General features: G+C 40.8%; 2 protein-coding genes across 15 annotated transcripts in view; one reads left to right on the top strand and one right to left on the bottom strand.

The window, feature by feature from the left end:
• PAK5 (p21 (RAC1) activated kinase 5) overlaps positions 1-21222 on the bottom strand; it is a 312051-nt gene that overhangs the window by 155003 nt on the left and 135826 nt on the right. For 5 of the 11 annotated variants that reach the window (XM_066995369.1, XM_048060795.2, XM_066995368.1 and 2 more), the window contains 2 exons: positions 2264-2346; positions 1015-1089 (listed from right to left, as the gene is read on the bottom strand). The gene's annotated coding sequence lies outside the window, so the exon portion shown is untranslated. Of the gene's footprint in view, positions 1-1014; positions 1090-1543; positions 1716-1766; positions 1882-2263; positions 3272-21222 lie in introns of those variants that run through there. The other 6 variants (XM_066995367.1, XM_066995366.1, XM_048060794.2 and 3 more) reach the window with 4 other exon arrangements.
• On the top strand, positions 1793-21173 carry ANKEF1 (ankyrin repeat and EF-hand domain containing 1). 4 transcript variants are annotated; one of them, XR_007162146.2, is made up of 11 exons: positions 1793-1922; positions 7256-7647; positions 8086-8285; positions 9672-9821; positions 10513-10636; positions 11541-12363; positions 15171-15397; positions 16719-16900; positions 18086-18229; positions 19739-19935; positions 20701-21168. XR_007162146.2 is itself a non-coding variant. In XM_048060790.2 (10 exons), exons 2-10 carry the CDS (start codon positions 7302-7304, stop codon positions 19862-19864), a joined length of 2322 nt encoding a protein of 773 aa, XP_047916747.1. In that variant the 5' UTR covers positions 1793-1922; positions 7256-7301; the 3' UTR covers positions 19865-21170. The 4 variants fall into 4 exon arrangements, 3 of the variants coding, with proteins under 3 accessions (XP_047916747.1, XP_013037549.1, XP_013037550.1); XM_048060790.2 differs by having other exon boundaries at positions 19739-21170; XM_013182095.3 differs by having other exon boundaries at positions 1803-1922; positions 7261-7647; positions 19739-21171.

The following is a 21222-nucleotide window of genomic DNA, read 5'->3' as shown; positions in this document are numbered from 1 at the left end:
TGGATTTTATGCTCCTCCAGTGTAACTGGCAGCTGGCTGTAACAGTCCAGACGACCTTCAGAACTAGCCAAATTTTCAAGCTTGTGTCATTCTTTCACGCTGGTAAATCTGAGTGAGGAGATTTGGGTGTAATGCAGCAGATATTTTGCAGTAGTATCAGAATCCAGAGAGATGAGTAACAGTAATAATTACCTGTGCTGTAAAAGGCTTAAGTATAAACCATGCAGCTCCCAAAACATCTTCCAGCTAAAGTCAGGCTACCACCTAGCCCAGCTCTGACTGATGTCAGCAGGACTCTCCAGCGCCAACCAGCACAACAGCCCGTAGAGTGCACAGCCTCCCTCCAGATATCAGCTGTGGGACGTTTGTGGCACCCTTGTGCTTCCACATTGTCAAGTAAAAACCATCACAACACAAAGACAGCAAGTTGTACTGAGGATGGCAGCTATATTATTGCACTTGTTCTGCACAGGGGCTGTGTGGTGCTGTCAGTCTGGCACCTTCTGCTAGCACCAAACCAAACTTCACAGCCTTTAGCTTTCAAACACTTTGAATCAGCTGTTAAGCAGTGAAATCTTTTTATTTGTAATTAGACCACTATGGAGCTGTAAAGTGAGCATATCATTAATGGAGGCTTTACCCATCATGATGAGGTATGTATCTTGTAGGACCAATTGAGGTTAATGTTTATCGGTGAGTAAAACAAGGGGAAAACATATAAACTTTTCAGTAATAAATATTATTCGGAACAGATGTGGTTAGGAGATAATTTACTACTGATTATCTCACTATCAGGTGCTGGCATGGTGGGTAAAAGCTGTGTGCCATGAGCTCCATAGACTACATTCGTTCAGGTAACAATGAAGCCAGAAGAGCACCTCTGTGACTGTCTACACTCAGGACACAAGGTTGTGTGCTACCATGAAATAGGTTCTGTATAATTGGCACTCCTTGCAGGGAAAATAATGAAATGCTTTATATTAACATCTATCTGTATTTCTTGCTGTGACTCACCACTCAGTCTGGTGCCTTGAATCGCCCGCCCTTCTGCTCTGTTGGACGTGTATCCAGCTGCACAACACCACTTCCCTGGTGAAACATATTTCATGTCAAAAAATGACTTGACCTCAAACCTCCTAATACTAGAGGTGTTTTGCAAATAATTCAACAGCCTGTCTTGGCTAGATATGCAATTGCTGAGCCCAAGAACAGTATTAAGGGCCAATTAGCTAGTGGCACTTAGAGGCTGAAATTAGACATGACAGAGGACAGAAAAGAAGTCCAGACAGCTTGGGAAGTCCCAGTGGTAGCGGTGTTTGTTTTTTAGGAGGGCTTCTGCTTCAACTCACTTAAACAGCATTGAGCATTTTTTGCTGTTGGCACTGACATTTTTCCTGTTGATAAATAGGTTTTTCCTCCCAGTCAGGTCTATAAGCAATTACGCTTCAATTCAAGCCCAACATGCCTAATTTACATTACACTACCACACAGCCCCTCTGTGAATAGCTATAAAGTTGGTTTGCCCACAAATCTTGTAATTCACCTTTGCGGCCAGTGTAAGCTTCAGGGCTGACACAACTACGTTGCACGGCCTCTCACAGGAGGGTGAGGAGGCTTTGCAAGAAAACAAGTCAAAAAACCACCAGAGGCTGTCACATCTGACTGAGAGACTCCATTCAGGGGGGCTGGCATTGCCCACCCATCCCCTGACCCTCACCCTGGCCACACCAGGCCCTGCAGACGCAGGGCGAGCCCCCCTTCCTCACCTCACTGCCTCACGGCTCCACTGCCGAGGGCCGGTGGCCAACTGCCAAGGCCAACCTCCAACGCCCGTCACCGTTGCCAAGGGCAGCGCGTGGCTGTCTGGGCATAATGGCAGGCGCGGTGCCCTGAGGCGGGCTTGGGGTCGGTGGTGGCCGCAGGTGAGTGCCCGCTGAGGGGCCGGGTGGGTGCGACAGGCCCGGTGCTGCGAGGGGAGACTTGTGGCTGCTGCAGGGCCCTGGAGAGGGTTGCTGGGTTTTCGTAACCAAAAGGTGATCTTTGAAAATACAAACACGGAGCTGGCCGGCAGCATCCCCGCTTGTGCCTGGTCCCTCTCGTGGTCGAGTTGGGGCTGGAAGTTACCTCCGTTTGCTTTTCTGCACGGTGAGACAAGTGAGGCTGCTGTCTGCGTATTCCCGTCCCGGCAGCCCTCTCCCCTCAGACCCGGCCTGCTCTGGGTTTCAGCCCAAGAAGGCTGCCTGACACCACCTCTGCCCCTCACCTCTCCTCTCAGCGGTGCCCAGCAGCTCCTCGCCCTCGTGACTGCGGCTCCAGTCACTCCCAGACGGACACTGGCACAGCAAGCTGAAAACAAAATACACATCTTAGAAGAATAAACACGGCATTAAAGGCTATTCATTATGCCAGGATTCAGTTTGAGGAGGATTTTGTTACATTGCTCCCGTTAAATGTTAGTCACAGCCAAAAATCCAGAGTAATTATCTTTATAAAGCTTTAAATATAACGTGGCACTGTTACCATATCAGTTTCTTTTATACCAGCACAGAGGGCTCAGGCTTATCTCCACGGCCAGCATGCAAACAGGCCAAATTTAGAAAGTTCCAAGCTATTTTCTCTCACTAAAGATAAAAGACATGAAAATTTTGTTTACTGGTTTGTGAATAGTGATAATTAAAGGGATGCTTTCTACTTGAAATGTTGAAACTGAAAAATGTTGCAAACTAAAAGAAGGAGTCACAAGTGCTTCCAGCAGCGGTCAGGCACCAGGCTTTGACAGAAAGCGAGTGAGAGTGCTGGCCACCAGCCCTTCCCTACCAATGCAGCTTGACCACTGATTGGAAAGATTTGTGAGAAACCAAACTGATTAAAATGGCTTTCCTAATACTAGGTATACTGGGAAAAGGGTTCATCTGAATTGGAAAGATTTCGTGCTTTCAACCAAAACAATAACAGAAGCTGGCAGAATGAAAGTAGCGCTCCTGTTGATGTTTGTCAACAGATAAAGTTGTTGCTCCACAGATGTTACAAGCCCAGGATTTACGATTATAGCTTCATGAAGTGCTCCCCAGAGTACAACTGTCTCAAAGCTGTGTCAACAATCCCTTGTTTTCTGTTAAAAGGTCCTACAGGTTAAGTGATATAAATCCTATGAAGTGCACACGATTGGCAGCATTTATTTAATGAAAATCCCAGGATGCTGTAGTTATATTTTCATTGTAAAAGGCTGTTTCACTTGCTTGCAGTTTTACCTGACTCTGGGTATAAGCTTCTATCCTACCTGTCTTATTTTGATTCTGTTACTGTAGAAATTTCTAATAAAACAGGACCCAATCCGTTTGAAAAAATACTGTAAAGAAATATTAATTGTCACAGTTAAATTGTTGTGTTTGTTTTCGTGTAAATTGTTGGTTCTTAATGCTCTGAAGCAGACTTTAAACTTGGTAGGGGATCTCACTGGTGGGTAAACTGAGATAACAACATACTTCACCATTATGTTGCAAATAATTTCACTTAAGTTTACAGAAATAATTTTGTTGCTGTGTGTGAAGTATTAAAATAATACCATGATAAGCATCTCAAAATCAACAGGAAACACTGATCATACTGAACTGGGACTAAAATTGGGATGGAGTGCAATACGTTGCCCTGTGAGCAAAAGGGAAAGTGTAGAATAAGTGCAAGTTGTGCTGTGAGTCCCATATCATGAACGAGGCAAAGGTTTTGGGGAGTAAAAATAATACCTAGTCACATAGTTCAAACGCTTATTGGACATATATACAGGGATATTGCATGAATGATGCATGGTTTGTTGTTTTTCAACCATATTTTGTGGTGTTTATCATATGCAGCACGTCTGTGTTTTCCATCAGTGCTGGTGATTCTCTGATTGCTTCTTGATGCTGCTGCTGTGCCTGTGTAACCCTGTGTCCCTTTGCTGTGTCACTGCTGCGGACACTGACAGCGAAAACACCAGTGATGGCAGGTGTTTACTTGCAGCTAGTAATTGCTGAAGCATGTGAGATGCACTTCAGTTTCAGACTTGCTTTCCAACTGTGTCATCTTGCCCACTGCAGAATGGCATCCTAGGATATGCTTGTTCTGGGTACCTCAGACACTGAGTGTGATGGTTGTGCAAGATGTGGCTCTAGCACTGTTACGAATCTCAAGGATAATCCATAAAATAAATCCAAATCTGTATGCACTGAATATTATATTCATTTATACCTTCATTGGATGTTACCAACAAAATGTTATCAATCGCAACAGAGCTCTTGTGCTCCTTAGCTTTACTAACCTATTTCCAGGGAGAACATAGTTTTTTCAGTGTTTGCAGCTTCATGGTGGAGAAAGAAGGGAAAAAAGACAAGTTTTGATCTTAAATAAGTTCCTGAAAAAATGCTGTGCAAAATCCAGGTATTTGTGCAGAAAGCACAAAGAAATACTGGAAAAATCCTCAAACACAGTATCTCGTCAGTTCCTCAGACAGTGTCAATAAGTGAGTATTGATTTCCTTGGAGCACTGCAGACTGGGCTGGTCACAGGAGCGTGTGGCTGGCACCCTGCGGGCGGTCTCAGCAGCAGTAAGCCAGGATGCAGACGAGCCCCGCAGCTCTTTGGGGTGCCACAGCCCCAAGGCAGCAAGGTGCGTGCCCCTACTGCTCTGCAGCCTACGGTGCTGGCTGGGGCAGAGGCAGAGCACAGGCATTTCAGAAAGGATGGGGCAGAGCTGCGATTATGCCCAGCCCTCCTTCAGGGGTGAGGCCCATGGGTTGTGGAACGGGCTCACTCTGTGTAGGCTGACCAGAAGGGATCAGGCAGTGTTTTTATCATTTAAATAGCACCTAAGGAACAGGAGCCTGGGCTCTCTGTGTGCATGCAGATGCAGCGGGACGGCCCATTTTGGAAGTGAAACCTAGTTCCTTACAGCTGCAGGGTGGTGGGAAATAGAGAACAAGAGTACAAGAGAACAGTTTAAGCTTGTCAGCTCCATCTAAGCATTATTAAAAACATTTCTCTTTCTGAGTTTCAGTCATAAATAGTGTAAGAGCCTTCCCTGTAGTACCTTTGTGCTGCTCCTCGCTGCAGAGTTCACACTTCATCAGAGCCCAGGACAAACGTCCTTGTCTGGAAGCTTTCCTCAGAAATGACTTCTAATGTCTCAGGCTCTAAAAGCTAGACTGCGCAGGGTACTCTGTTTTCCTTCCTACCAGGGCTTTACCCAGAAGTAACCTTATTTCTGAACTCTAAACATTAGGACTGAGTGCTGCTATAGTTGTAACCCCTACCAGAAAAATAATAATTAAAAAAAAATCTGCATTCATTCCCTTTCACAGAACAACGTACAAGAAACACAACGTAGTAAGGATTTAGGTGACAGATTTGAGTTATTGACACTTAATGATCTAATCATTAGTTGTAAGAATATACTTTGTATATGATCAGAATGAGAGTCATACAAGACTAGGGGGAAAAAAGCGTTTTAAGCAATGCCATATTTAAATGAGAGAAAGCCACTTTCTGCAGCTGACCTATTCTGGCCAGATTACATTACAAACAGCGAGCATGTACATCTGAGTGCCCACTTAAACACTTCTGAAAGTAAGCATCTTCTAATAATAATGCCATTTAAATAAAGCATGGTGTAGAGCTGGTCAAGACAGTTACAATGCCCAACAGGTTTTCTAGCATCCACATTTTACAATGTTTTCACTACACTCTGTAGACTAGAAAGGGCAGCTTTTAAGTAGCTTCAAGCATTTTATAGCCCTCCCCTACCTTTTTCTTGTTCCTATCCTGAAACACCTCTGCTGTTTTAGCTTTGTTTCAAGGAGGAGCTCAGCCACAGCCAGGGGTGTCGGACAGTGTAACAGCTGTTTTGCACGCAGTGCCTGGCTCAGGGCTGCAGGCACTTTTCGGCAGCACAGCCATGCTGCACAGGGAAAGTGTCAAGCAGCTTATTTAGCAGGGGGAAAGACAAGAGGAGCAGTTGTCAGAAATCTCCCCTCTTTGTTGCTCCAGAAATAGGCTGGTCCCAGAACTTCAGAAGACACGAAAGGCAGTAGTTACAGAAACAACAACTGACATGGTATACCTGTGGTACAAAAAGTACTTTTACCTGTTCCCAACATGGTTAGCCTTTATTCACTCTATTTTTCCTGCAGTTTTCTTTCAGAATTCCTTTCCAGAAAGGGAGCTGGTGCCTCAAAAAATCTGTTGAAATTATGCATCCTTCTGAATCGTTCTTACAACTCACCTCTTCTTGGACAGCCACAAAACACTCAATAGTAGCCAGGCAGATTGCTAAGTGGTACCATTTACAGCCTATACTGCTAATAAATAAATAAATAAATAAAATAAAAATAAAATAAAACAAAATCCCTGAGGAAAAAAAAATTAAAAAAATCCCTAAGGGGACCCTGTTTTTCCACATTTTTTGTTGTCTGTCCTATAAGTGTTGTTTTTGGAGCACAGGTTGATCCAGGGCCTGCTGAAGCTGATAGGAAGTTTCCCATTCACTTAAGCAAGCTCCAGAAATAGTCCTGACCCTTGCTTGGCCCTGCAGCCACAAGTGCTGAGACTAGCTAACAGAGGATAAAAAACCTGAAAAATAATCACAACAGAGGAAAATGCAAAGCTGGTATCCTGCAGCACACTTTCCTCAACAAGTATTTGTTGCATTACCTGAAGGAATCTTCCCATGTCAGCATCTCACTGCCTGCACCTTTTTTCCCCAAGGGATTTACCACAGAGAAATGCAATTTACGCTTTTATGCACACAGCCCAGCTGGAAGTTCATGCATTAGTTACTAACAAAGGAAGATGCTCAGGTATTGACGAAGTGATCCTAGCATCTATTTTATGCTTTAGCAAGACTTGTAACTGGGACATGTTCATTTTTTTTCTCAAGTACTAAAATGGCAGGTGATCAATGTTTCCTTGGGCCTCCAAGTAATTATAGATTATAACAGTTCCTTGAATGGAAAACAGCTTAATTTAATTTTCACCTTGAAAGAGATTTCTTCTGAACAGTTTGATTACAAAAAGAACAATTTGCAAGGTGCTTCCTGTGTTTATATAGTCTCTATGTGTACTGCACATACTAAATGAGAGAAATTCACTTAAAGCTCTGTGCTCTGTCAAGTTTAAGTAGGTAAGTAGATATTTTCATGCCTTGAATATAGCTTGATTCCTGTTCTTCCTGGCATGTCAAAGTAATCTCATCTCTGTGTTTACATGTTTTTCTCTCTCCCAGTGCAGAAATTCCTTCCTTAGATGACGCCATTTTTTCTCACTCAAGGATGCTACCAGTAGATGACAGACTTCTAGACTTACAGATCTACAAACTTCTCCAGTGTGTCCACCAGAAAGACAAGAAGCAAATAGAAAAGCTGGTCCAGCACGGCTTCCCCAACCTCATTAATTTCACAGAGCCTACAGATGGGTACAGCGCCCTCTCTTTGGCCTGCACCAAGAATGACACTGACATGTGCAGCTTCTTGCTACAGCTGGGAGCTCATCCAGATGTCCAGGACAAAATGGGACGTACTCCAGCAATGAGGGCAGCTGAGCTAGGCCATGACTTGGTTCTGGACTTACTAGTAAAAGCTAAAGCAGACATGACTGCTGTTGATAATGAAGGGAAAGGTAAGTAAAAAGGAACCCGATCAGACCAGAAATAGCACAAAATGGCTCCTTACTGTGTTACGTACTTGCTATATATGTCATGCTCACTCTGAAGAGAGGAACCACAGTGGAGGGTAGGTAATACTTAAAGCTCAACAGAAGTTATTGGCCATAAGGGCTTTGGTAAAAATGAAAATTACTCTGCCTGAACAATCCAGGCCTTTAAATCATAGATCCCTCCAGTGTGTTCTCCCATGAACAGCCACATACTCAATTCTGGTAAACTCCCTGAGTTCAGAGGTCCTAAACTAGAAATCCTTTTTACATTTATATATGTGAGAGAATTTAATGGGCCTCTGATGAAGCAGTCCCTGTCCGTTCATCTGTGAAGTTTATAGCATAAATAACCTTTCTTATCGTTTACCATTACACCATAATCCTTGCTGTTTTTCTTTGCAGGTGTTTTGTTTTACTGCATTTTACCTACAAGACGTCATTATCACTGCACTCAAATTGCCCTGGACTATGGTGCAGATCTTAACAACTGTACTACTGATGGGAAGCCTATATTTCTACAAGCCTGTGAGCAAGCTCATGATATTAAAGAAATATGTCTGAATTTCTTGGAAAGAGGAGCAAATCCCAATTCAAGAGACCCAGTATGAATATTTCAGTAACTAAGAATGTGTATACAGGAGTAAAGAATGGTTACCAGACTGGAATATATAACCGTAAATCCTCACATTAAAATAACACAGCAGTGGCAATCTCATAACTCTGTGTGGATGTCTATTCCCTTCTTTATCAACATTTTTTTGCAGGAACAGAGATTTAAGTCTTCTGCTTGAATCATGTATCCCGAGTTAGATTTTTGTAGGTTAGAGTGCAAATATTTAAAAAACAAGGTGTAAGTGTGCCAACTCCTAAGAGTTCTAGTTCACTGTACTTCAGCTGGATGTGCCCCAAGGTTTTCAGGGTTGAAGTAGTATTTACTAAAAAGGGAGTCCAACAGGAAAAACATGAAGGGGAATCAAGGTAGTGATGAGACGTAAGAAACTGTTTTCTCCCTTTTGTACATCTTAGTCATGTATTTGTTTACTTGCTAAATTTATCAATGGCATTAAGGACTGAAGCCCTGTGCTACTGATAAAGTCATAGAATCATTGAGTCATTTAGGTTGGAAAAGACCTTCAGGATTATCAGGCTTTCCCTTAGAGCTACTCATGGCTTTTGCTGTAGTCCTAGCATTTGCAGCATCCTTCCTAGTTTTTAGCTAGACCAAAACATTTTGCATTACCAATATTTGGACATCTTTATCACATCCTCTGAGGCACATTCCTACCTTCTGCACTCTGCATGCCTGCAATATGATGAGAAACCTGCATTTTGGTTTTAATACGGCAGACACATACCTGGCAACATAATGGGAATGTTTTGCTAGGCCCAAAGAAAGTTATCAGGGAATAAAGCATGGTTTGGTACAATGAAATCCACAGCTCATTGTCTGCTTCCTGCCCTTCCTTTATCTCTGCCCCTCTGTATAGCAGCAAGTAAGAGATTTTAAGAGTTGCTGTGGGCCATTAGGCTAATAGGAGGCTATCCCTGATCTGAGAGGTGTTTTATTCTTGAGACAGTCACCAAATTTACCAAAGTCATAGTTACTTATGCTCTTTCAAGACATAAGTGGTATTTTGTGTTAAATCTTTATACACGAGAGCATGCACCCAGAAAAAAAAAAAAAAAAGGATTTCCTCAAATAAGGAATTGATTTTTGTGTGGCTATTCAGGTGACTCAGGTTACTAACATAGTTGAGTCACTAGGATTTGACTACTCCTGTTTTAGAAGCATTAAGACTAGATTCCTAAAGTTTTCCTACAACCGCCGTTGAAAGTATTAGACACGTCTACTTTTTTCAATAACACCTAAAAGGAGGCCTTCATTTTATGCTGCCTTGCAACAATCAGATCGTGTTGTGCCAGAGGACTCTTGCAACCTGATTTAGCACACAATGCAAATTCTGAATAGTTTTCTTGCTACCTTGCAGGCCACGGGTCGCACAGCCTTAATGGAAGCAGCACGAGAAGGTGTTCTTGAGCTGGTGCGTGGTATACTTGAGAGAAGAGTCGACGTTAACCTATTTGACAATGAAAGACACAATGCTGCACATTTTGCAGCCAAAGGAGGCTTTTTTGAGGTATCATCATTTGTGGTGTTGAACAGCTTGCTGCAAAGCCAGACCATTATGTATTTATCTATTTGGAGTCCAGTATCTCAGCTGATCAAAGCACAGTAATTACCAGTTAAAAGCCACTTCTTTTTGAGTATCAAAGGGAAGCCAGAAGTGACAGAATCTCTCTCATAATTGTAGAGCTTTTTTGCCAAGGTACCCCAGAGTGTGTGTTACTGTGGCTGTCTGGTGTGAATAGCTCCTTTGGAGAGCTTGTTTACCCCAACATGTATCATGTCACAGTTGTGTAACATGGATGAAACCTTCCCATGGTAAGAAAGGCAGATACAAAAGGCTGCAGGTGGGCCATTTCTTCCCTATGTCTCCCCAGCTACTGTCTTTAAAGTATACAAAATTATGCAATTTTAATTATGCACATGATTATGCATAGTTACTTGAAGATGGTAGGCCTGCAAGAGCAAAGGTTGTTCTTGATATCTACAACTGAAGGAAGTTTTTAATTCCTGAGTAAAGTAAGCACGTACTATAGAAAACATGAGTGTTATGCGTGCATGGATCAGCTGGGCAAGGGAGAAGAGAAGTTCACTATGTAAACTGGGAATATATGATACTGCATTTAATTTGTAAATCATTCTCACAGTTCCCCCCTCCTAAGAAACACAGATGACTTTTGCTGATAATGTCTTTGCTTTTCTAGATCCTGAGGATTATTTCAGCTTATAATGGAGACTTGGGCCTGATCGCTATGAATGGTAACACACCACTTCATTATGCTGCAGAGGGAGGATTTGCGAATTGCTGCAAGTTTATAGGACAAAGAGGTACATTAAGAAGTTACTTTATGACTATTGCATATATTATTTTTCTGTGTTAGAGGAAAGACTGACATCACTTGGGCATCTGTGAAGGAATTGACTCTCTGGGGTATCACGTGACAAGTGCAATTCTCAGTGAGAAGTACCTAACATAGGCTATTGCTATTTACTTCTACTAGTGTGGCTAAGATGAAATAAAACATTTCTCAAGGAAATCAACAGAAACATCATGGGTTTGTATAACTTAGAACTGGACAATATTAAGTGGTTTTGGTTTTGTTTTCAGAAATATTGCATCAAAACTTCCAACAGAAAATTAATTTTTAGTTTGCTGATCATTTTAACAACCTGATCTCACTGTAGTCATGGGGAAAACTTAGCACCTGTGGGTATTAAAACATACTCCAAATAAGCTATGATCATTTTCTAAGTTGTGCAAATGATCATATCACTTCCAGTTTTCTTTCCATAGGACCATGTAAAATCCTATGTTATGTTCTTGTGGTCCAAATATTTAGCTTACAGTCCATTAACAAATCACAAGGCTGGCATACAGAAGAGTGAGTAACATCTTAATCTTAGTTTCTTCTTAAATTTGGTCGCTACTTTAAGTAAAAATGTAAAACTTTCACTGAACTTCTCCTTTCCCATATGTATTCATGAGTAGACAGAGTAGAGTATGGGTTGCCTGATGAATCTCCCTTTGGAAAACAAATACGGATGTGTGCCTAGCTTTCCAGGTTGGGATCACTGATGTGGTTGCATTTACTATTGTTATTTATAGTTAAGACTGTATAAAATTGTAGACTTGTGCTAATTAGCTACACATATCTTACAAGACTCTTACATTAAGTAATTGTCAATTATTAATTCCATTGCATTATCGGTGAAAGCATGTCTATATTGTTAGGCTGTGATCCTACGTGGACAAACTTGTTGGCAAAGACTCCAAGAGCTGTTGCCAAGGAAGGTGGTTTTAAAGCAGCAGTAACCGAATTGCGTAAAATTGAAAATAACTTTAAAAAACAGTCCAAGCCCGGAGCTAAGGAGAACAACCCCCAGTGGGCACTGAGACTATACGACTGGTCCTTAGAGCACCAGGCTGCCCTCCGGAAGGCATTTGAGGCCGTCGACCAAGGAGATGGAACGGTAGCTAAGGATGATTTCATATCAGTTATTCAGAAGCGGTGTGCCTTTGTGGACACTGAGCAAATACAAACTATTGCTGAAGCACATGAAAGATCTGACCCTGAAGGAATCAACACTGAAGAATTTTTTAAAGGCTCTAAATACTTGCAGAAAAACTGTCTTATAACATCTTATGGACCCAAAGGAAAGAAAGGAAAGAAAGGGAAGAAACGAAGAGGCAAAAGAGGCATTGCCGTCCCCATGCCAATTTGCATTATTCCAAAGAGTGCGTGTCCACTTAGGGAAGATGGCTTCCCTGTATACATGATTGAGGCTGTTCAGAACATTGCTGATAGCTACCGTTTTAACCGAGACCACCCATCTGCCCACCCCGTGCACGACGACCGTGCCTGGTATATAGATGAACCAAGGAAAATGTACATGAACATTAACTTCCTTGTCAGGGCAGGAGACGTTCTGTCTCTACAGAAAGCATTTGAGGAGGGTGTGCCAGTAGACATAAAAGATAAGTATTACAAAACACCTTTGATGGCTGCATGTGCAAGTGGGAACATAGACTTTGTGCAGTATCTTCTGGAAAAGGGGTAAGATCATTCCAAAGATTTTTTTTTAATTGCTATTTTGGGAGCATAAATTTCCAATAAACATTTGGATGCAACAGACTATAGTTTTTGTATGCATGCTATTTAACATAATAATTCCATAAGATGCTGAATTACGGAGGTTTAGTTTATTATTTTTTTACATTTTAGTAATGAGTAAATAAAAACATCTAAAGGCAAGTTTCCCAGACCTGAAATTGTTGTCTGAGCTACTGACATTTCACTTAGATGCAGGGTACCTAATCTACTGAAGCTGTGGCTAGTTTATATCCACGTCTCAAGTCGTGCATCTTCAAAACAACTTTCAAAATTAGATGAATGATTTTTTGGAAATCTGACTTAAGTGGCTAGCCTGAAATCATTGAGATACTCCTAGATGAATCATCAAGGAAGTCTCAGACTTCCCTGTTCCACATGCCAGAGCTTTTGCATGCAAATGTTTTAAGAGAATCAGCCCTACCAAGAATCACTTTCCTCTGCAGCCTCAGCAGGCTGAGGCAGCAGGATTTACACCAGAAGTGCACGTTGCTATTTAGTCTGTTCCCCTCTTCAGAAGTGCTTCAGCAGTTTTGTAGCCTACAGATACGCCTGTGAAAAACCTTCATAACAGCTTAAAAATGAAAGCAATTTAAGAAAAAATCAGTCATATTTATGTAATAGCATAATCTCTTCTTTTTTTATGATCAAACTGCCGTAGTCCTACATTCAGATAACTGCTTAAGTGAACATTTTTCAAAGACAATATTTACGTTAGATATGTTCTCTACCTATTGCTGGAATTCATTTTAATGTTCATTTCTAAGGATAAGTGTCTCTAGTCATTGCTCTAGATCCTGCAGAGACTTAACAGCATGTACAAATTTATGCACCCTGGTAATTACACTGACATTCCTGCAGCATATGTAAAGCTGCGTAAGTGTGTATATTCTGGTCTTCCAAAGATAAGGATGCAAGAGTTATCAAATTAATCTAGCAAATTTATCTCCACTGCTTTCATCAGACCTCATTAGACAGTACAGGAGTCACATCTCATCATATTTAGACCTAGAAATGCAATAATAGTTTAAAAAAAGTTCTAGTTTTGAGATTTTAAATTGATTGAAATCAGAAAGGAGAGGAAAGTTTTCAGTACAGTTTTAGCTTTGCATCTTTCAACATTGTGGACTTTCCAACACTTCCATTTTGGCATGGGAATTTAAATACTTTTTACAATATGACCATTTCAGTATTACAAATACATACCAAATAGAAAATGAAATATTTATCTAGAGCTATAAAAAACGCTGAGGTTTAAGCATAAATCAGTGGTATCTACTTTCTACCTTGTTCCAGAAAGACTCAGAAATAAGGCAAATTCACCAATGTTTGATCCAAAGAAAATGCTGAAGAATTTTTAAGTCAGTGGTGTGTCTTTCCTGTTCCCTTCAATCAGTTTGTTTCCAATAGAATGAAGTTAACAAAAGAGACTCAGGGACAGAAAGAGGATCGGTCCAGGCATGGGGAGTGGGAAGGGAGAGAAAGTAGAATAAGTGGAACCCTGTATTTTAAATGAGAAATATAGAGGAAATGACATCTGCATACAAGTAAGTCATAATAGCTAAGCAACTGAAAGATAACAAAGATAAAACCGTTAGATCTGGGGAATTTACTGCTATATGATCTCAACAAAGGCAGAATTCTGAAACAGATTAAAAATTTAAGCAAGAAGAGATGAATAGATTAGTCTGTTCTTTTGATCTACAGTTAAATATTAACCATCTGATCAGATAAGCAAAAAAGCTCTCTGGGCAAGCAGCTTTCTTCTTAGTTTTTCTTCCCTCTCCCTCCCTCTGTGTCTTTCGGGCAGACATCAGCTCTTTGTCCCTTATTCAGTTCAGGACCTCTAGGCTGTCCTAAACACAATGGAAAGTACTTCATTGTGCAGGAGTTTTAGGGGACTCCCTCAGGAGGTTTTGACCCCTTCTGAACCCACGCATGGCACACGTGGGAGACAACAGATCCAGGTATGGTCATGGACCATGCTTTGTTCAAAGACATTGGGAACCATATTTCTTCCCTTTTAACGCTACAAAGGGGCACTAGTGGCTCTTGTTCCCCGAGCCTTGCCTTTCCATGACCCCGGCTGAAAAGCTCCCAAGGCAGCCAGCTGCTAAAGAGCTGGTAATGCTTTTCCCCAAGATTCATCTGAAGGCAGCACACTGCAAATATCACCCCAAAACCAGCCCTTGCAGCCTCCAGAACATGCCATTACTAACCTGGGAGGCAGAAGGATCTAGACCAGTGACACGGTAGCTGAAAAGGTTTTAAATCCTCAGCTTTTCTGTAATAGATCTTCTCTAACTCATTTTTAAATAGTGCAGGAAGCAGTTTTGCCATATATTTTGGAGCACGTGTTCTTGGCCTAGAAGTTTTCTTTTTTGGATTCCTTAACCTGTCTTTGGCCATCCTCAGTGAAGCTGGAGCACAAACACTACGAGCATTTAACAGAAGGACTAAGTTGCCCCAAAGCTTATTTTACTCTGTATGTGTGAAAACTTCCCTGGGGAGGACCCTGTATCAGCTTAGAGAGGACCATGATCACCACTCAGGCACACACTTACAATGAATATGACAAGCTACATATCACATTCTAAAACAGTTTCAAAGTAGCAGTAGCAATATGAAAACACTTATTTACATTGAATATGCCACTACAGTGTGGAGTTATCATTGATTGTACTTAGAGCTGTGGAAGTTACTGTATTTAGTATCTGGCATCATCTGCCACAACTCCTCTTACTCTTTTGTAGGGCCGACGTGAACGCAACAGACAATTTCATGTGGACTCCCCTCCACCACGCTTGCTATAATGGACATCTAGAGATTGCTGAGCTGATAGTGAAGGCTGGAGGAGCAGTGGATGCACCTGCAATAGGCAATGCAACCCCACTAATGAGAGCCATTGAGATCTGTAGATTGGACATGGTACATTTTTTAATCAATGCAGGTGCTGACATCCAAACAACAAACAGCAACGGTAAATATCAATGTCTCCCCAAAAGGACTGCTTAAGTGCATACAGGTTTTATAAGAAAAATAAGTTATTGGAATGTTTTGAGAAGTATTCTGAATTTATGACTGGTGTCAGGATTACAATGAAGGTAAAGTTAAGTTCATTTAGTTTTCTACAGTATGGAATCACTATTCTAACTAGTCAGCTTTCCTGCTTTTTATGCACCTATAAAATAAAGTTACACGATTAATTACATGATTAATAAGTACAACCTCCCAAACCAAGACTGTGGCTGAAAACATCCCTGATAAAGCTGTTACTCCTCACACGATAACATCTAGAGATGTAAGTGGCTTTAAATGAAAAAAAAAATCTAGGCAGTTATTAGTATTATTGAAAGGAAAAGTAGATTTTAGTTCTGGCCAGTGTGTATTCTGCCACACATTTAGACTGCCTGTAATTTTGTATGCACAGACAACACTAGTTAAATAAAAAATTTCTTGCTGCTTAGCCTGTAAATACTACTCCCCGAGATAAAAGCGACTAACAGACAAATCTGAACTGATACTGAAGGGTTGCCTCCTCACAGCAGACCTTTCAATGACTATTATTATCTCTATTTTAAGAGTAATTTAAACAGTTAACATCGCTTTTTCAGCCCTTGCTATGATGTAGGAAGCAACGCTGCTACGTAATGAGACTTCCTTTCCCAAAATGCCTAGAAGGTGAAACCCTGCTTGTAGAAGCACTGTGTACTCTGCATTTCTGTTATCATGGGAAATTCTATATAACTGATGGTGGCAGTTTGGTCTCGCCATTACTTTAAGGCCTCATCTCATAAGATTTAGAAGAGTTTTTCCTTTATTAGGTTCTGAAGGGGTTCAGCCCCACTTAGACCACAGGGCTTTCCCTTGACTCCTTGCCAGCCACAGAGCAACCACTGGCAGGGGCAGATACCAACAATAACTGTCTAAATTCCAAACCCCGTAATATACTAGCCATTCCCAAGTGCTAAATGCTCTCACCTCTCAAAGATCAAGGTTACAACCTGCAGGACCAGTATATTAAGATGCAAACATCAGGACATTTAGAGCAAAGCAACCACTTCCAAGAATTCCTTCAATATCTTGTTTCAGGGCTCATTTCTGCAAGCCCTTATTTCTGCAAGCAGTGCTGATGCCTGCCAGCCCTCACACCAACATCAGGCAGCCTACTGGCACATTGAAGGGCTAATAAATTAGATGCCTAATTAAGTTCTGTTGACTGTAGTGTCATTATTCAGTTACAACAACAAGTATCAAGATTTATTTTCATGGCTTAAACAGGTATTTATTTTCAAATACAGGAAAGAACGCTCTTGATATTGCTAAGGTATTTGCAGATTCTAGAATAATCGATCTGCTTCAAAATAAACTGGACAATTTACTAAAGGTATCAGAAAAAAAAGGAGCAGAGAAAGAAAAAGTTGCAAAGCCAAGGTCACCTTCTACACTGATACCTGCAGAGATGCAAGCTGTGAAAAAAGAGGTATGAGAGATGGGGAGAAAGGACTGATTTGTTAGTAGAGCATTTATTTCTTCAGTTGCCATCAAAGTCTGTATAAAGCAGTAAGGTTTGTTAAAGTATTCTCAGAAGCAGGGCTTGTCTTTGCCAGTACTACTACTTGTTCATTGTTCAAAACGGTGACTTGATAATTTATATGAATTTTGTGGCTTCTCTGAACTCACTGCAGAATTATGTCCTTTACCACTGACAAGGAATGTAAAAACCTTTCCTCCTTTCCTTCCCCCTAAAGTTAATGATCACCTAACTATGATGCCCAAATACTGAAAACTGCTAACCATAGTTTCTCAAAGGAAGCACGTGTTTCTTCAAAGGATAAGACCAATTCAAGGCCCTTCAAGTCGGTAGAAGCATCTTTTTCCTCTTCTAAATTGAGCATACTGGGTTGATATCAGGCTTGCTGACTTCTGATTTTCCCATTTGTCTCATATCCAACTTCCACTGTCGAGAAGAGTCCTATTTCTTAAAGCCCACGTCGATGCGTTTGGCTGTTGTACTTGCCAATGCATTTTCTGCACCCTCCTGGAGCCTTGAGTACCTTACTATTTTCCCATCACGCACTGACATCAGCCTCAGTGACCATATTCTGATTACCTTATTGTGGATGAAGTCTTCCTGATTTACCAGTGTTACCTGCTAATCAGACCTAGGATTCTATTTAGAGAGAAAATGCAGTTATATCTGCATTGCTGGCAGTCTCCTTCATCAGTCCCGCCCTGGATGTCATAGTAAACGTGTCACAGTAGCCACATTGCTGGTTTCTGCCTTTTGAAAGTGTTTTAAGTTTCTTAGGGGTAGTTTCTTAGGGTTAGCATAGGATTTTCACAGAAGGGAGGACGACAACTTCTGACACTCACTCATCACCTGCCACAGGATGGAAACACCAGTGGTACTAGGTGATAGTCTAGTGAGTCTTGAAAAGCAGTTAATGTTTTAATGTCCAAGAAGGAGAGTCATCCCCTACTTTTTAAAGTACTTCCCTCACAAATTTCTGATATATAAAAAAACAGCTTCAAGAAAAACAGATCCTGAATATATTCAGAAAACACATACACACTGTGAATGGATGGTAAAACAAGTATCAGAGGATGTATGCTTTGCTTCCAAATGCAACATGTTTGTGCAATGGATTAACCACTTCTCTTTTAGCTTTTACAGGTATCTCTGGCAGTTGTAGAAAAACCTGATATTGAAAAAGCAGCAGATTCCCTTAAGGACAGTGTTATTTATCTGAACTCGCTGATAACCAGTGGTGCTACTAAGAAAGAAGACATCACATTCGAACCCAGAAAAGTATGTACAGTAGCAAACCTTAAGTACAGTTTATGTTAAAGGTAGACAGATCACATTCTTTGCAGGTCAGTATGTAGAGTTTGGTCACTTCATTAGTGGAAGCTGGACCAATTATACTAGCAAGGAGTCTGGCCCAGAGTCAAAGTGTATTAGCAAAGCGCCCAGCATTGTGCATGACGTGCAGCTCAGAGCCAATGCTTCATTCCAGTCATGTCTTCAGAAGCTGACATTTCTCACATTGTACATTTCTGAACAGCTGATTAGAAAACTTGGCATTCCAACAAAATTCAATGGCTTCACAGTTTTAGCAAAGATGTTGTAGAAGGGTTCACAGTTGATTCCAGTAGGTTTGTTCTAGATCTTGTTTGCTTTCACCTTCAGTTACTGAAAGTCAGGAACATAGGAATAGCTTCTTTCAGAGAGAGAAAGATCTCTTGAAAAGTAGGTGTTTCCAACATGATTCAATCCTGGATCAATTCTGTTTTCTAGCTAGTTATGATTTTGTTAGGTTTTTTTTTGTCTCCTCTGTGAGCAGGCCTTACTGTAGATCCAAAACAAGAATAAACTGATGAAAGGACTTTACAATTTAACTAACTTATAGGTGATATGACATGGAGTAGAGATTGCCACAAACCAACGATAAACCTAAAAGGTGATATGTATGTCTATATGTATGTCTATGTGTATTATAACAAATCATGGAAATTGAGCTTTCCTTTAAAACTAGGATGAAAGTAGACCACATTAAATACAAATGCAACCATGTTCATGGTATGAATTTTAATATTCACACAGAACACTTAAGGGATAGGAGTCATTGTTTATGGAACCAGCACCAACTTCTAACTTGCCTTATCAAACACTTATTACCTGATTACTTATGTCGGTGACACTGAATTAAATGAATCACAGCACATTAAACATTTACCTCCTGGAGTTAAAATAATGAAGGTATCACTTTTGTATTAGGGACCTGTTAATACTCACTCACAAATAATTGAGAAAAGGAAACAGGATCATGGAGACAATTATATATATAATATATATATATATACACGCACACACACATACATATATGTTAAAGGAAACAAATACCATTACTGACCAAGAAGTTTTGAAGTTTTGTTTGGAATTTACCGTTTCCCTAACTCTGACTTGTGCTAGTTTCTGCAGTGGTCTCAGGGAAATAAGGCTATGCTGCCAATGACTCTGGTTAATTACTGTATTCCACTCAGAGGATCTTGGGCCTGAGTCAGTCATTCTAAACAAACAGCTTTGGGTCTTCTTCCCTGCCATTAGCCCTGAGCTGGGCCCTCAGCATATTACAGTTTAGAAGTGACAAGAGTGCTCTGCTTGTATATACAAGATGATGTGGTACCTGCAGGGAAGCTGCACTGGTTTTCTTCTACATCTCAGGATAGAAAGGAGGGCTACAACATAGCTTGGTTTAACTGTTTTCTTAATGCAGAAGCCCTGCCCAGATTAACTACAACTACCTTCATTTTCTAGATTTGGACCCCTGAAGCCACAACAAAGGAACTGGTAAGAAAGCAAGAATTGCTCCGGGAGCGCTCTACTCTTGACGGCAACTCAGAAGTCTTCTTGACCCCCTTTAAGAGAAAGGTTATGGAATAAGCATATCAGCAACAAGAAGCTACTTCAACACATATTTCAAGGGGACAAAGATCAAAGAAGGCTACACCTTTGTACGAAAGGAATCACGTAGTGCTTAGTAAATGCATCTCAGTTATGATAAAACATCTAGCAGGTTTTTCCTCTGTAAATTACGTTGCTCATACAGACTTTTGTTAAGAGCTTAGTACTGAAAAAGGTTTATCCTCATTATTCTAAGTATTGGAGCTCAGTGTATTTTACAGAACAGCAACTTGTGACACATTCTTTTTAAGGGGTTGGCTTTATGAGGCTATTTTTCACCCCAAGATAAAACTTTTTCATAGACAGTTATAGGGTTGCCCTTCCCACTGAAAGGGCATTAAAATATAAGGATAGGAATATGGGATTTCAGATTTCAGACATGTTCTTGGTTGTCTGCAAAGTCAAGAGAAAATATAGGAGTTAATAGCCCAGACTACCACTGTTGAGTATGCTGCCTTAATGTTCTCTCTCAGACACACACCTCTCCCCTCACTCACTGAGGATATATGACCCAACCGCACTATTGCAAAGCTGTTATCAGAATAATTGTATATTTTCAAACCTTGAGAAACATTCAGAAATTTTGTGAAGGCAGGTTCTTGCATTAAGAGCTACATACAAAACCAATCCAAACCAACCCTTGCCCTCTCACATGAGGTAAGTCATTTGAGATGTTGTCCTGCCACTGAGTTATATGGATGGGGAGAAGTTAGCATCTTAAAAAAATGATCTGACCAGGCTGCTGTAATTTAGTGTAGAGGTTCTGAAATTTTGTTGTAGCAAGCATATAACATCAAGATTTGTGTTATGACCAGGATGAAATAGCACAGATTCTGCTGAAGGATGGAGCATCTCTTGAATTCTGTTCGGTATATCTGCAAAATAGTTGAGAGCACAGAAGTGAGCTTGATTTGGAGCTTCTAAAAGGTAACAACAGATGAGCTTTGGGTGGGCAGAGGCTGAAAATACTGGAAATGTTTAGCTAAGAAGTGGGAGGGAATGCTATGAAAGATATCTAAAGCAGCAAAGAACGTGGAGAACTGAACCAAAACCTATTCTTTTGTAGAGTACAAGAACAGCCAGAACACTGAAAAAACAGGAAAGCAGCACACATTAAATAACACTGTACAATGTGTAAATATCCTACGGAACCCTCTGCCCAATTATCCTTGGAAGCTTAAAAAAATATTTACATAGAGCATGAGAAGAGTCTCGTTAGCTAATGCATAAGGGATAAAATCCCTTGTGTTTCAGGACCTCAGCTAATTACTGTCTGCACATAGTACAGAGTTTTCTAGCAATGCAGTTCACTCCTTGATCATCCAGTGTAGTGATGT

This window comes from Anser cygnoides, chromosome 3 (genome assembly GCF_040182565.1).
Source record: "Anser cygnoides isolate HZ-2024a breed goose chromosome 3, Taihu_goose_T2T_genome, whole genome shotgun sequence".
NCBI classification, from domain to species: Eukaryota; Metazoa; Chordata; class Aves; order Anseriformes; family Anatidae; genus Anser; species Anser cygnoides.
Note: the sequence above shows the minus strand (reverse complement) of the source record. Positions and strands in the feature narration are given on the sequence as shown.